We start from the raw sequence: 15,490 nt of genomic DNA, 5'->3' as shown, positions 1-15,490 counted from the left end.
TAAAATCATCTGAAATGAAGACGCTAAATAGTTATGATGACGTCAATGTTGTACTATTCTTGCGTTTATGTGGTTTGCATTTTGAATTGACAAGAGCGCCGCTTTCTCGTGGATCCAACCGATAACATCGCGATATTTGTAGAAGCTCTGTATTATGCGAGTTGGTGCGAGTCAATCGGAAACCCCAAGAACGGCGATACAGTTCGGTGGTTTTGAATCGCGGTAAAGTGTACGATGACCTTTTTTGCTAAATAATCTCAAAGATTATGAGTAACGAAAGAAGAAAACGGAAAAACTCGGATCGCGATGCGTATCCGAGTAAGGTTGCCAGACGTTCAGTTTCTCAAGCTAATTCGTCGACAGATGAAGATATCACGGTATGTGCGATTTCTTATTCTTCGCAAAATAACCTCTTATCGTTTAATTTTTTTCTGTGGTAATATTCGAGTTTCTGTTTTCGCCTGTTGATCTACGTCGTAATTATTTAGTGGGATTCAATTTCTATAGAAATATGTTTAATTAGCTGTTGCTAAAATTCGCAGTAGAAATTGATCAAATAAAATTTTTACAGGAGACTACTGGAAAAATAAAGCGGATATTTGTGAGAAATTTTATGTGCCACGATGCATTAGAAATATACCTTAACAAGAATGTAAATTTCATCGTTGGGCGCAATGGCAGTGGTAAGAGTGCTCTTCTAACAGCATTGGTTGTAGGACTTGGCGCCAAAGCAAATACAACAAGCAGAGGATCTTCTGTCAAAGGTATTTTAGAAGCATATTAATATTGCGTACGCAAGATGTTAAGAAAAATGCATCAATTCTGTCACGGTATTTTTAGATTTTGTCAAGAAAGGGAGGAACAGTGCGGTCATCGAAATCACCCTTTGCAATGAAGGACCCATGGCTTATAAACCGGAGATATATGGAGACAGTATCTTGGTTAGACGTACAATTGGATCTGCTCCCGGATATAAGATAAAAAACTCAAACGGTATTCTTATCATCTTTTTTTATACATGTTACACGTAATTTTAGATGTGATCGAACTTTGTTCTTCAAAGAATTGGACGTACGCACCATTTGTGTTAATTAATTTGTGACAATTAAAAAATCAGGCGAAGTAGTATCGTCCAAGAAGGATGAGCTGGAACGTATCATAGCAGAGATGAGTATTCAAGTGGATAACCCTATTTCGATCTTGAATCAAGACGTCTCGAGGACATTTCTTGTCACTGCTGGACCCAAAGAAAAATATCAGTTATTTATGAAGGCCACCAATTTGGAGAAAATTGGAAACAATTATAAAAATGCCCAAATAGCAAGTGAAGAGACCAGACAGCGGTTAATTGAAAGCATAGAGGTACTTGTAAATTTTCGTCAGTTCCTTTGGATTTGTTAAATTGCAAATTGGCGTAATAATTTATGAAACTTTTACAATTTATTCCAGCATCTAAGTGCCACGAAAAAAGAAATCGATAAACTCGAAAAAACTGTTCAACAGTTGGAGTCTATAGAAGGAGATCGTGCTCAACGTGAAGCTTTAAACAGTGAACTACACTGGGCACTTGTTAGTACTCGATATTTCTAATGGCACAATTCATATAATTCCGATTCCATTTCATCACAGACAATTGTCTATCAAAACTCTGCAAATGTACTTGCCAAAAATAATCGAGTTTTTTGTACCCAACAATTTGATTCGAGGTTTTTTATTTCTTTCAAAATTAGGCAATCGCAGAAGAATGTAAACTTAGCCAGATTCAAACGCGGCTAGAAGAGCAACAGAACAATGTGGAGAATCATCAAGAAGAAATAAAGACAAAAGAAATCAAAGAGAAAAGGATAAAAGCAAAAATCAGGTGAGTTACTCAATAGATTAATTGTTCTTCTTGTTCCTTTCTATTCGCTTCTATCTTTGCGTGTTTGTTCGATTGTATTGGAAATGCAAAATTAATATCAATATATTTATTCCAATTATCTTCAGCGAATTCAAAGAGAAAATCCAGGAAATTAAAAATGAGGCTGCAGGCAGCTCAGAAGCATATGCAACAGCAAAACAAGAACTAGTATCTAAGAAAGAAGCTTATTCTGTAAAGCACAAGGAATTGGTATTGGCACAGAGTAAGATAAAACGGATGCAACAGGACATTAACGTTTTACGTACGGAGATACAGCGGCAGGAGGCGTAAGAATTTTATTTTACATACCTATATACAACAGTGTTCCTATACTTGAAAATAATTGAAAAGTTACCGAAAATTGATCTAAAGCGAAAACAAAAAACGTCTTACTGACGTAAATTTTTCCACATGATATTTCTGTATATTCCTTGGGAGTGATCACGTATTCAAATTTGGAAAAAAAGTTATGCTTAGTTTCTTTAAGTATCCATAAAAGCAAGCTAATGCAACGTAAGTATTTTTCCGTAGTGATAGCAATCAAGTTGAAAATGAGAAACGCCGAATTAGGGAAGAATTGTCCAAACTGGAAGAACAATTGAATGAAATTGACGCAATGTTGCTTACTAAACAGACAGATCAAATACATCGTAATAATAATTACAATCACCTGATTCAGGAAGAGCGTGCGTTGAAACAACAGATTGACCACAATGACACGATAATTAGTAAGTGGTGGCACTTTATTCAATATCTTGTCCTTGTAAGTTTATTCTTACTTTATTGCTTCAGCAATATTAAATTCCACTATTTTGGAAAAACTTGTGTAAAATAGTCTGTTATTTCAATTTTTTTTCCAGAAAAAATCAAACGACAGTTGAACGATTTGAAGCAGGAATCTGATAACGCTGTGACAATTTTCGGTCATAATATGCCACGCCTTTTGCGCCGTATCAAAGAAGAATATGACAGAGGAAGGTTTAAACAAATGCCGCGTGGTCCGTTGGGTAATTATATACTGTCTTAAAAATATGTTCCAAATATGTCATTGGTTGTATTGATACATGTACAATGGTTAGTGTTTTAAGAATTCAATTTTTTTTGCCAATCAAGTCAAGAAAGTGTTGGAGAATTTTACCAGTTTCCCCTTATTTTAAAATACCTTGAAGCAATTTTATTTTCCGTTTCAAATAATGATAGCATTTCAAGTAAATGCTAACTACTTATGATATTGCAGGAGCTCATATAAAAGTTAATGATCAAACATGGGCAGCAGCCATCGAAAATTTTCTTGGCTTTGGAACTTTACGTTCTTTCTGCGCAGATAACATGCAGGATGCCAAGTTTTTGGGTCAGATAATGAAAGAAATCTTCGGGAATGAACATAATCCACAAATTTCCGTCAGTAAATTTTTTCACAAGGTGTGTACACATTTTTTCTAGTTACTTTTTTCAGATAAAATTAGGGCATTTCGAGAGTGGATTTTTAAAAAATTATAACCGTGGTGAATCTCTTTACAGATGCATGATGTGAGTCAGCATTGCACACGCGCGCCTGGATTCAAAAATCTATTGGAAATGATGGAGATATCAGATCCTATTGTTGCTAACTGTTTAATAGATCAACGAGAAGTTGAGTGTATTTTATTGATACCCACCAGCCAAAAAGCCAGTGAAATGTTATCCGACAGACGTAAAGTACCTCGAAATTGTAAGAGGGCCATAACGCTGCAGGGTGATGAGTTTTTTCCTGATCCAAATTACAAAAGCTATGGTGGACGACATGGAATGAGAGCAAAATGTTTACAAGTGTCGACAAAAGAAGCTATTCAGTAAGTAATCTCGATTTTAATATCTGTATTGATTCAGTCACTATTTAAATAGTTTTTAAATTGGAATTACACATCGTCAGTAATTTTTCTCTCTCTACAGAGCCTTCGAAGAAGAACTAGTCCTTGCTCAAGAACAGAGAGCGACAATACTTGACGAGCACAAACAGATCCAGAGGAATGTACACCAAGCTAAAACGGATCTGAATCAAGTTAACAGCAACATTTCCAGACTTCGCTCAAACCAATCTAAAATAAAAACTAAGATCAACGAGCTTCGCGACAAGTCCGAAATTGACGAATCTAATTCTATTGCTGTATTTGTGAGTATATGTTTAAGATATTTGCACAATTCACTAGCAAAAGTACCAATATAAAGTGGTCAGTCTTTTCTTGAGGCCATCGTTGTACTTTTCAAAGTACAAAGTCGCCACATGTATTGACTAAGTCGTTTTTTCAGACGACGGAAATGAATGAGTTGATACAAATAGTAGAAAAGGATTCGAAAATAGTCGTGCAACTGAAGAAGGAAACGGTTGGATTACAAAAAGAAGTTGAATCATCTGAGACGGAAGTAAAGAGGTGTAGGGATCTCATGTATTGCCTTGATATGAAACTTGAACCAATTCAGGTAATATTTTTGCTATAAATGTGAGTTGAGCGTACGCAATAATATATCAATCAGTTTTCGAATAAGTATTCAATAAGCAAAAATCAGCTACTTGATTAACAGTAATTTTGTGTTACAGAAATTGATAAGGGAACAGGAGAACGAGTTAGGATTGTTGAGTATGAATTCACAGTATGGAGAGCGAAGGTTGTTAGAAGCTCAGCAAGCTCTACAAAAACTTAACGCTGATCTTGAAATACAGCAGCGTGTCACTGGCAAAGCAGTAGCAGGAGCAGCCAAACTTTCTGCTAGAATTAACACACAAAGGTAATTAAAGGTTTATTTTCGCAAAACGAGACTATTATTATTAATATCCGAAAATGGTTTACCATTAATTGTAGAATAACCACTTCCAGCAGGTTGCAATCAAATTTTTAAACAATATGACCAATCATATGCAATACATTTGTCAAATATGTAGAACCAGGTCAAACAAAACTTGAAAATTATTTCGATGCTGAGTCTTCGGTAATTTTACCTCCGCTTTGACACCTATTTCTGCCTGTAGATCTGCAAAGACAATCAAAGAGAAGCTAGAAGAATTAAGGGTAACTATTGAAACTGCAGAGAGGCAGTTTGGCGCTCTAGACCAGATTACTGCTGACTTGGAAGAAAAAAAGAAAAAGTATGAAGAGGTATCAGAATTTGCTTCTGCCTTGAAAATCAGTAACGATGTAAGTCATCTCTCGTTTTTGACAAGTTTTCCTGAGATTATTTGTCAGTCTGTTAAAATTGTGTGTTCAATCAACAGGAACACTTGCAACGATTAGAGGGACGAAGACGCATATATCAGCAAATGAAAAAAGAGATTGGCACTAAAGTACGCCAGTCGTTCCAAAGCATCCTAGCTGTAAGACAATATAAGGTATAGACTTTTTTTCCGTTGCATGTACCCACTGCTTAAGTCGACGTACTTCTTAATAACTATAATTGTTTACACAGGGTAGTCTTACAATAGACCATCAAAACAGACTGTTGGCACTTGAAGTCAACCCGGCAGGCAGCGCTAAGAGGACAACCAATGATGCTAGATCACTATCGGGAGGTGAACGTTCATATTCGACTGTAGCATTCATCTTGGCCTTGTGGGAGTGCGTTAAACTGCCATTTTACTTTCTTGATGAGTTCGATGTGTTCATGGTAAGAAAATGATTAATTCTATTCAAAAAATTGCTAATTAGTAAATTTGATAAATTGTTGTATAAATAATTTATAGGACACAGTCAATCGACGGACTATTATGGACATTCTGCTAGATCATACGAGAAACCATCCAGCACACCAGTTTGCGTTTCTAACTCCGCTAGACACTTCGAGTATATTAGCTGAGGATTTTGTAACCATTCATCAGTGAGTAGAATTATAATCACGAGGAAGCTGTCGGTAATATTCAGTGTTATCTTGATTGAACATAGGTTACAAACCCTTATTCTTGTTCAGGTTAGCAGCCCCCGAACGGGCTGTAAATGGTGAAAATTGAGCAACTGCGACGGAAAAGGAGGATAAATGAAAAAAAAAAAAAAATGGAGGAACAAAGAGATGTCATAAATCTCGCCATGGGTCAGAGCATTGAATGGTTGGCTATACCATGTGTTAAATTTATAGAGTATTTATTATAGCAAGCGATGAAAAAGTTTGATTGAAGTATGTTGACCAGGATTTTTTTTCACCAAATCTTCTCAAAACAACAATCGAACGACTTCGTCTCATACAGCACTATGTATACGTAATAACATTTTTTTTTTTTTTTGCTTTTTAATGTAACGAAAAAAAGATGATACAGACATTCTCTGCAAATTCTGATAATATATTTACAATTCGGTAAGCCGTATATGGTCCGAAATGGGAATTTTTTTTTTTTTCAATTTTCCACTACAGGTATAGTAATGTCGAGAAACGAGAAACAATATTTTTAGATTTAAGCAAACAACCAAATGCATGATGTATTTTATTCCAATTTGGATCATTATCATATTAAATGAGAGAATGCAAAAAAAATTGTATAAAATACATCTCTAGAAGTATAAGAAACAGAGTCTTTCTGTTATGCTACATTTCACCGCGTACCAATGATCTTATTGCTAAAATAACTGATCTGTTCCTGAGGTGTTTTTTTTTGTTTTTTTTTCGAGGATCATGTTTCCTTGACCTTATCCAAAATTTTCACTATTAGTTACTTGGTATCTCAGATTAGTGAAAAAGAAAAACGAGAAAATTCTTGTTCTTACCTGATAAGTGTTGTCCAATCTTCCCTGTTGCGTTGAATGTGGTGCTTTTTCTTTTACTGTTTACTCGTGGTAATACCATAAAAATTAGAAATGAATACGTAGAATACTGACGTCTCGCATATGCATGAAAAAAAAGCAGACAAGCTAAAAACCAGTTTTCTGTCCTCTGATTTTCATTAGGACATATGCTCAATACTTTTTATTTTCGGAACATGATAGCACACTTACGTCGCATACTTACTGCATAGTTTTGAATTGGTTTTATTTTATTCGTACTGATAAATTCAACTCTTTCATTTTTAGTATGTGTCCGTTTTGGACCTATGTTGATTTATAATTTTTTTATTTACTATTAATCATAGTAAATATTATAGCCAATGACAGAGAAAAAGAGAGAGGGTAAAAGAAGTGGAAAGTTGTAGTACTAATTGCGTGTGATAATACTATCTGGTATTAATGAGAAAGAAATATGCACGTGTATATATAATATACATATAATATATCTATTACATAGATATACATGTATAATTTACATATAAATATGTACAGTGAAAACCAACCATATTTTCCGACGATTTTACTATTTTTGTATTTTGCACAATAACATGAAATAAATAAATTTCAGAGTTATATATGTATATTATATGTTCGTATATAATGTACTATATGAATGTCCATCTAGATTTATGTATCGGAAGATAATATATTGGTAGATAATTATGTCTTACAGCATACGAGCCACCTGCTACGTAAAATGTATTGGATTTTGTACCTGACGTACCCATAATATGTAACCTCTCTCAGCCTCTGTACTTTATAATTTTTTCTTTCCTAATAATATTAAAATACTTACTTGTAAAATCCATTTTTGCAATATTTGCATACCTCAGTGAAATGGTATCTTCAAATATCCACGTAAAAAAGGCGGAGAGATTCGAATATTTCTGGATACCATTAGCACCACTTCCATCAGCCTTCTCCAGTGACTTATTTACGCCATCTAAGGCAGTCAGGATTCTGGAGTACCCATCGATCATCAGGCGTGGTGCATGAAATGAATGAAATTTAATAATCGGGTCCTTAGCTTCAAAATGAAAACTTCTAACGGTTTACTTGTTTCAGATTCGCCAAACTTGTTTCCGGAGTGAATGATGACAATGTGTTATTTATTACGAGTAATTAATAAACACTTTTTGCTGACCAAACGGCTGTGAGAATTGATTGCAATCTGCAAAACGTCAATCATTACAGCAAAGTGATCGAGGCTGACGTTTGCCAAATGGTTTAGTGGATGTCGTCCTTGAAAAGTACAACCATCGATACTATCATAATTTGCGTTCTGCGATAGGAGTGGTGAAATGGCATGCCTGCATTTCGTTTAAACTTTTATCTATTGCAGCATAATCGTAGTTACTTTCAACATCTAACAGTGCTTCTTGCTACAACGTATTTTGATCCACAAAGTCTATGGTACGGGATTGAAGTATGTAGTATGAAGCAATGAGCCGGGAATCGCAAATATGATCAATCTAAATAAGCTCGTCATTTTCCATATCTCCTTCCATTTTTCCAGTTTCAGTTCTACAGAGTATAATATATATTTACTTTCAAAAGTAGTGCTATAAACAAGCTTTTCAAAAATTTCATAATTACAACAACGAGCTGCAGAATTCCGATTGTTTGATCACAGTAAACGGCCAGTGTTGTTTTTGTTGCCCTTACAATCCCTCATAGCACACTTTATTATCCAACAATAATTTGATACAACAATAATTTGATACATCAATTACACCCCCTTCACTAGACCTATTGCTATTTAATATTACCCTACGAATTCACGATGTAAGTCATTTCCACAATATATTTCTTAAGTGAGTCCACATGTGGAATTAACCGGATATATCCAAGTCGAGTTTACAGTATTTACGTAGAGAATGAAAATTTAACAAATAAATTACACAGATCATGTCGTACCGTACTTAATGTTCTGCGACGTTATTCGTCGGCCCGGATTCGTCAAATGCAGGAGCAGCTTCGCCCTGTGGTTCTCCATAATTCTCGGGCTGCACAGCACTTGGCTCAATGCTCCCGTCATAACCAGCAGTATAATTCTGGTCGTATTCCTGCTCGTACTGCATGTTTTGATAACCATCTCCACTCTCATATTGCCCCTCGGCTGCCGCCTGGCCTTCTTGGTAATCGTGCTCATCCTGTTGATCGTATCGGTCCTGACCGTATTCTTGCATGTTGTACTGGTCGTAGGATTGATCTGTGTACTGGGGGTTGTAGTTCATCTGATTGTCTGTGCCATAGTTTTCCATTTTGTAGTCTAATTCCGCGTTTTCTGGCTCGTAATTGTTCTCTCCCCGTACCTCAGCCTGGCCATGCGATTGTTCAGAGTCATTTGCGACGCTGTATTGCAGTCTTTCATTGCGTTGATCTTCGGATTCCGTTGGAGTTTCAACCGCGTAATCTTGATCCGTACGCTGAGGAGCGTAATCACTCCTCACATCCTCGTTTTCCTGCGGATAAGCTACTTGACTTTGTTGCAAGACCTGTTTTTGATGTTCCGTCGTCCTCATCGAGTACGGATCGTCGACGCTTGATTTGGTCAATGCGCCATCGGGGCTGCTCGTCGATTTCGCTCCTTCCGTCGTGTTGTAGGTTTCGTCTGGTTTTTGTGAATATTGTAGCCGCTGATCTTGGGCTGTTGCAATTCTGCTGTTCTGGTCTGGTTCATTGTAATTTGAATGATCTGCCGCAGACCTGACATTCGCGGGTTTAGCTGGAAGTTCTGCATGAAGAATATTTCAATGAATCACCAAACCTTATTAAGAATTATTATAATAATTGTATGTCACGTGTAGGCGAATGATGTATTACCGTTTTGATGGACTAGTGAGTCTTGTATTTGGGATGTTAGATATTTTAGGTTGTCTTGTAGGCTGGCCATTTCTTCCCTGAATGAAACAGTGAAAATTTTCTGTATCAGAACTTTTGCGTTTGTTCCTTTTCCTTCAGTTACGAATAGGAAACTAATGATTAATATTATTATTAATCGTATCTTAAAATAAATGACGTTCCAAAATATATCGTTTTGCATTTAAATCTTTGATACGTGCTATTACTGTGCTGATAGAGGCGTCTTGGAGGTATCTGAACGACCTGACTTCTTTTTAGGAACAACTTTAACTTTGAGATCGACCTTAACAGTGCGTTTCTTGGTTGGGGGAGGCGAAGCGGTCATGGCAATGGCTCCTTCATCGCTCTGAACGATTCCCTCTGTCAACACAGAATACATATATACCCCCGAGTTGGTACATCATAGAGTGTAGCAACAGGTGTATAAAATGATCACAACTAACGCACGGGTCGATATTCAAGTAGTACATGTTATAACGCCCATTGACGGAGTGCGGAATCTACGATAAGCCAGTGAAAAATGACAATGAGAGAAACTAAAGAAGAAGAAAAGGAGATAAAATGGCGAAAAATAATTATAGACGAATGTTAATTTATACTTGTGTTTCACGCTGTTGGCTTCTAGCCGCTGTGTGAGAGATTGGCACTCGAGTGATAGTTGAGAGACAACAGAAGCCTGATTAGCCAGAGCATCTTCTAGGCCAGCGACCGTTGTAGCTAAGAAATTCAATTCCATAAATGAATTCGAAATAAATTGGCTAACGCGTCGTCGTCCTGCCCATGTTAGGCATATTGCCAAATATGGTGCCGATTTCTCACACAGATGCCAACGGAACATGCAATTATGTACGTACATACACAGGATATTGATACTATTCGTTCATCACAGACGTACACGTAACGCTAGAGAAAAGACAGTATACCTAACACAGGCACGTAAAAATTAAATTCTCACCATGCTTCGTTTCTATGTCCATTATCATCGATGCCAACTCCTTGTCATTATCTACTCCTCTTGGAGTAACACCCACGGGAGTACGGTGTTCCTCCTCCTTCACCATCTTGCTCAGGTTCACCTGAAACAAACGTAAACTTTGAATCACTGTCCAACTTGTGGTGTAAATTTTCTACCAATCATTTAGTCGACGAGAAAACGCTATTCTTCACCTCTTTCTCCAGAGATGCAATCTGCTCGGACAGTCTTAAATTTTCACGGCGACAGTGGACCAGGTCTGCGTCTGCTCTCTCCAGCCTTTGCTTGTACGAATTTATCTCAGATTGGAGTCGACTCTGCTCCTGTCGAGCCTGTCTGTCCGCCCTTTCGGTGGACAACTTCGCAGCGGATATCTCCTGTTCCGCGGCGTCTTTTTCGGCCACTGCCTGGCTCAAGTCGCTTTGCATGGCGGCTAGATATCGAGGAAATAACAAGTCAGGGTACCTGAGTTCAACCATTGCTTGGGATACTTTCGCCACTACTGGAGTGTCGAGCATGGGTAGTGTGCTCACCCGCGAATTGCTGGACTCCAATGCTTCACTCTCTGCGAAAAATGGTGAAATAGCTGTTGTACAACTTACATATTTTGCTTTGAAGTTCCTTCTTCAGTTCGTCAATGAGGGACTGTTTCTGTGCCAGTTCCCTCCTGAGGTCTCCGATCTCCCTGCGTTGTTTCTCAGCCTCTAATTGGGACTTGCTGGCAACGTCCCAGTGGGAGGCAGCGTCAGCGGAAAGCTGTTCAACCTGCTGGCTGTACCTGCGTTCGATCTGATGTCTCTCTTCGGCGACACGTCGGTTGGCTTCCTGTGTAGCTTCCCTGAGTCTGTCGTGTTGCCTGTCGAGCTCGTCCTTGAGCCTTCGCATTTCTGCTTCGGCCTGAGTTTTTTCAAACTGAGCTTGTTCGAGAATGTCCAAAGTCCTTTTGGCCTTGTGCGCCGTGTCGGCTTCCCTGTCTCGCACTGACGAGAGGTTTCTCTGAAGTTCCTCCACCTTCATCTCGACTTCCCGCTTGTCTCGAAGGGCCCGTTCCAGCTGAGCCTTCATCTCTGGTCCAGCCTCGCCCCCGCCGCTCTCGGAAAGCCTCCTCAAGTTCGCTTGGTTCTCTTCCTGTGCTTTACGAAGCTCCACGCGAGCTTGCGTAAGCTGGGCTTCGAGCTCGCTGATCCGTGACTCAAATACTATGCTCGGTCCCTCCAAGATCTTGTGGAGCTTGACGCGCTTTCCTTTACCGAGTTCAAGGGTGTTCCCACGAGACGATGACTCCTCGTTTGGTTCCCGATTTTCTTCCTCTGAATTATTGTAGTCGTCAATAACAGACTTGAGAAACCCATTCTTATTCTTGTCCTGCAGTGTTTCGTTCTCCGCGACGACCTGAACACATAATCATTTTAGGTCACAACAATGAAATTCACAACAAACTGTTTTTGGGAATATAAACCCCCTCTGGTCTCCGCAGCCTCGCATAATAAATTTCTTCTTTGTATATCCTACCTCTCGAACTTTGCCTAATAAATTCGTTAGCTCGTCTCTGCAGTACTGCGACTCTCTTTCCAACTGCTCGATGTACTCCTCCTGACGTTCTATGAACGACATTAATTCCGGTGGTGCCGATTGAGGATCTCTCGAGAGCAGAGCCAAGTTACTGCAGCCTCGCGATAATTGGGAATTCTTCTGACGAGGTAAATACGGGCTGGAACGAGGCGGAAGATTTCCCAGCATCCCAGTTGACGCTTTTGTCTGTGACACTTCGCTGACCAGGCTCCGATCATCCGTATCTTCTCCAGACTCGATGTTTATCTTGGGATTACTGTCAGCGTTGTATCTTCCGCCACCGTGCAGTAATTTCCTAACAACGTTTTTTCATAGCCACATATAAGAGAAAAAAAAAATATGGAAAATAATTGCATCAATTATACATATTCTGATTTCTTTGATAGATCTCTAGCAATTACATCATCGTTGTACCTAGGAGTTACTCTCGGTGTGTATGACTCCGCCAATAAATATTTCAGCTTGGAAACCGCTTCTCGGTACGCAAAATCAGTATAATCGGGCGCCTTCTTTTTCGTAGGGTCTATCTTCTGGTACCCGTTCAATTTTCTGTAATAAATTTCTCTGTTCACATTGACGCAATGATAATTATACTAATGCGAACGCTGTTTTCTGGTTCGAATATCTCATCCTACAACGTTTAAAAATTCTTTTTAGCGACTGAAAAAAGGGACTGAGAACACACGTATGATAAAAAAAAAGATCGTTCCTCTCCGTTACCTCGATTTCAGTCTTTTGGATCTTCCGTAACCGGCGACGTCGCCGCTCAAAAGATTGGTGGTGGTCTTCGGCCTTGAGTACGATCTCAACGGTAGCCTTGGGCGGACTAGAAAGGTGTTCGAGGCTCCTGTTGATGGCGCAGGAGCTGTGGTGAGGCCGTAGCGTCCTCGGCGAGGATAACTGCTGGCTCCGAGCATTCTGTGAGAACTGTGACTGCTAGTCGTAGTGCAGCCCCTAAATATAAGCGTGGGGAAAATCGATTTATCACGTACGGTACGCTCGCCACGCAAGGCGATTGCTCTCCTATCCGTAAGACAAGAGGGGCAAATCGAGGAACTTCGGAATCGCGAGTTGTAGCCGGAGCCTGGCAGTGAATCGCGTGCACAAGAACACTTTGTTTTCGTCAAGGCAGGATGGGAAGCCGGAGACCGCGACAGGCACCGTACCATCGAACCTCGACGTCTTATCGTTACTAACTTGAATTATTACTAAATGATCGTACCCGGTAATATCCAGGGACCTCATGAGCAATTTTTCACTTCCATATTTATCCTCAGACAACGTTAGACGTAATTTAATTTCGATTATGGTACACACAATTGGCAATCTCTGCGTTGTCTGAACCACGTCATAAATGGATGGAAATGTTTGAATAAAATTCTAACCGTTTTCCACGTCATTTTCAGTTCACGAAATTTCCTCAGAAGTCGTAAAACCGAAATATTTAATAGAGTTTTCTGAAAATATTCTGTGATGTTGAATTGTGTAAAAATTTTAAGTTCTCTTGAGAATGCGATTCGGAATGTTGAACAAATGGAAATGAAGCATAGTGTACAGAATATAAATACGGTTTATTATACATGCTGAAAAATGCTTACACCTAATTATGTTTCGTAATAAATTTACACTTGAGGGTCGCTGAAGTTGAATTTGAAAGAATTATTATCTGACGGCAATATTCGGAAGCCGGTAGTGTTTTTTGTTTCTATCGGTTTCGGATGAGCATCCGTGGCTGCGGCCTTTCTGAGAAAAATCGATTTCTTGTTATCGTTGGTCGAGGGTGTAAACTTAACTTGAGTGGAAGTTTTTCCGAGTTTTTTCTGTTCGTTAGCCATTTTGGTTCTGTAATCGCCGAACGTAGTCCGCATGAATTGTCTTTTCTTGATCAAAGGTGCTGTATTACTCTTTAACACGTTCAATGTCTTGCTAGTATCCAGTGTCTGTTTTTCGGTAAGCTTTCCGGAATCCAGAGCTGTCTGGAGCTGCTGAATGCACCAGCATAGTTCCACCTCAAATTTATCTTCAGCTTCGCGATCCAAGCTATTGGAAGTAGATGTCGATGCGGATTCGGCGCCCGGGATGCTGTTCAGCGTTTGAGGTGGTAACGAGGTCGGTTTAATTTTCGGAGGAAAGGTCCTTCCACCCTGCATGAAGTGTGGTTTTTTGATAAAACATATAAAGAACGTGATTTTAACTTTTTGGCTGTAGCCACCAACGTTGCTACCAATGAGCAATGTGGCAACGAAATTATCAGATTGAGTACTTGATTGCTCTAGGCACATTGTACGAATATCAATGATAGAGAATTGTTTGCAAATTGTGAAGCATTCACTTCGTTACATCAAGATACCGTATCATTGGAAATACGATTAAAAAAAAAAACAGACTACTTTAACAATCAAATACGACATTCGCAAACATAATGTTTATAAAATTGAATCTGATTTAACTAACATTTCAATTTGACTTAAAACCAGGATGAAATCGAATAAATCATGAGGTTGAAGTTAGTAACGTTACTATAACGATGCAAGTTTAGGACAAATCGTTACTTCGCATCTTTGGGATTGTCTGAAATTTAGTAAACTATACTAAACGAAACATAGTCACATTTTGTAAAACCAGTTCTTTGAAAGTTATTTTGAAATTGCACAATAATGAATTTTTTCCTCTCGTTTCGTTACGTTATCGTTAGAAACTTCGATTTCATAACGAATCGATACTACATTGTCGGCGCTGTTCGCATTCTATTTTATCCTGTGAGTGGCAGCGCGGTAGACACAGCAGTGGATCTTGTTAATTCGACCTAACCTCAAATTTCAAAACACGTTAACGATAAGTAAATTTACGAAAATTATCCATGCAAATAGAGTGCGGGAGTTAAATCCGAGCGTTAAACAGTTTAATTGATAATGTATAACTTATATGGCGCGGTATTATTTACCGGTTTATATTTCGGCGGCATATTTTCTTTAGCGTTCGTTCGAAATATTGTATCTGACTCGCACTTGCTGTACTTCACGTTGCCTTTACTGAAACGGACGCATTGACGGTTTGAATACGAAGCTTTCTTCGTACGGCTGAACCCGTTTACCATACGCGTGGTGCTTTGTATTAGTGGTAGCGCAGAGTGAGCGATCAATATCTGTTTGACCGACAGAAAGTAAGATTACCAAAGATCAGCCTTATCTTTCAATGAACAGTTACCTACCGCGGAAATTTGCGTCTGGAATGAAATACTATGATGAACTAATGAATTCTTTTGCGTAAATGATGACGGTGAATTCGTAAATAGGTAATATCTTTTCCATTCTCTTGACGATAAAGCTGGGAAAATTAATAAATCCACGAAAAATAACAAATTGACCGACTAGCCTCATTTCGACAGTTGAGAAT

General features: G+C 38.6%; 2 protein-coding genes across 2 annotated transcripts; one reads left to right on the top strand and one right to left on the bottom strand.

The window, feature by feature from the left end:
* Nucleotides 1-13: 13 nt before the first annotated feature.
* SMC6 (Structural maintenance of chromosomes 6) lies at nucleotides 14-5,979 on the top strand. Its single transcript, XM_046626294.2, has 19 exons — nucleotides 14-377; nucleotides 572-764; nucleotides 841-993; nucleotides 1,118-1,362; nucleotides 1,450-1,569; nucleotides 1,731-1,861; nucleotides 1,987-2,187; nucleotides 2,432-2,628; nucleotides 2,761-2,907; nucleotides 3,138-3,322; nucleotides 3,422-3,732; nucleotides 3,833-4,052; nucleotides 4,190-4,360; nucleotides 4,479-4,666; nucleotides 4,908-5,073; nucleotides 5,151-5,264; nucleotides 5,342-5,539; nucleotides 5,616-5,749; nucleotides 5,840-5,979. The coding sequence occupies exons 1-19, from the start codon at nucleotides 267-269 to the stop codon at nucleotides 5,877-5,879; spliced, it is 3,225 nt and encodes a 1,074-aa protein (XP_046482250.1). The 5' UTR covers nucleotides 14-266; the 3' UTR covers nucleotides 5,880-5,979.
* Nucleotides 5,980-8,330: 2,351 nt separating this feature from the next.
* Nucleotides 8,331-13,682, bottom strand: LOC124219122 (serologically defined colon cancer antigen 8 homolog). The gene is made up of 9 exons (XM_046626295.2): nucleotides 12,815-13,682; nucleotides 12,509-12,643; nucleotides 12,035-12,389; nucleotides 11,125-11,914; nucleotides 10,717-10,955; nucleotides 10,505-10,625; nucleotides 9,756-9,909; nucleotides 9,511-9,587; nucleotides 8,331-9,421 (listed from the first exon to the last, which is right to left on the bottom strand). The coding sequence occupies exons 1-9, from the start codon at nucleotides 13,261-13,263 to the stop codon at nucleotides 8,607-8,609; spliced, it is 3,135 nt and encodes a 1,044-aa protein (XP_046482251.1). The 5' UTR covers nucleotides 13,264-13,682; the 3' UTR covers nucleotides 8,331-8,606.
* Between the last annotated feature and the right edge of the window lie 1,808 nt (nucleotides 13,683-15,490).

The sequence above is a fragment of the Neodiprion pinetum genome, chromosome 5, assembly GCF_021155775.2.
Source record: "Neodiprion pinetum isolate iyNeoPine1 chromosome 5, iyNeoPine1.2, whole genome shotgun sequence".
Lineage (NCBI taxonomy): Eukaryota > Metazoa > Arthropoda > Insecta > Hymenoptera > Diprionidae > Neodiprion > Neodiprion pinetum.
The sequence above is the reverse complement of the archived record's forward strand: the minus strand, read 5'-3'. Positions and strand labels throughout refer to the sequence as shown.

Excerpts from the sequence above, each read along its gene's own strand:
- LOC124219122 (XM_046626295.2), bottom strand. The coding sequence starts at position 13,263 with ATGGTACGGTGCCTGTCGCGGTCTCCGGCTTCCCATCCTGCCTTGACG. Across the intron at positions 12,390-12,508 it reads ACACCGAGAGTAACTCCTAG|GAAATTACTGCACGGTGGCG; the intron begins GTACAACGATGA and ends AAACGTTGTTAG. Across the intron at positions 9,588-9,755 it reads AAGACGCCTCTATCAGCACA|GGAAGAAATGGCCAGCCTAC; the intron begins GTAATAGCACGT and ends TGTTTCATTCAG.
- SMC6 (XM_046626294.2), top strand. The coding sequence starts at position 267 with ATGAGTAACGAAAGAAGAAAACGGAAAAACTCGGATCGCGATGCGTAT. Across the intron at positions 4,361-4,478 it reads TGAAACTTGAACCAATTCAG|AAATTGATAAGGGAACAGGA; the intron begins GTAATATTTTTG and ends TTTGTGTTACAG. Across the intron at positions 4,667-4,907 it reads GCTAGAATTAACACACAAAG|ATCTGCAAAGACAATCAAAG; the intron begins GTAATTAAAGGT and ends TTCTGCCTGTAG.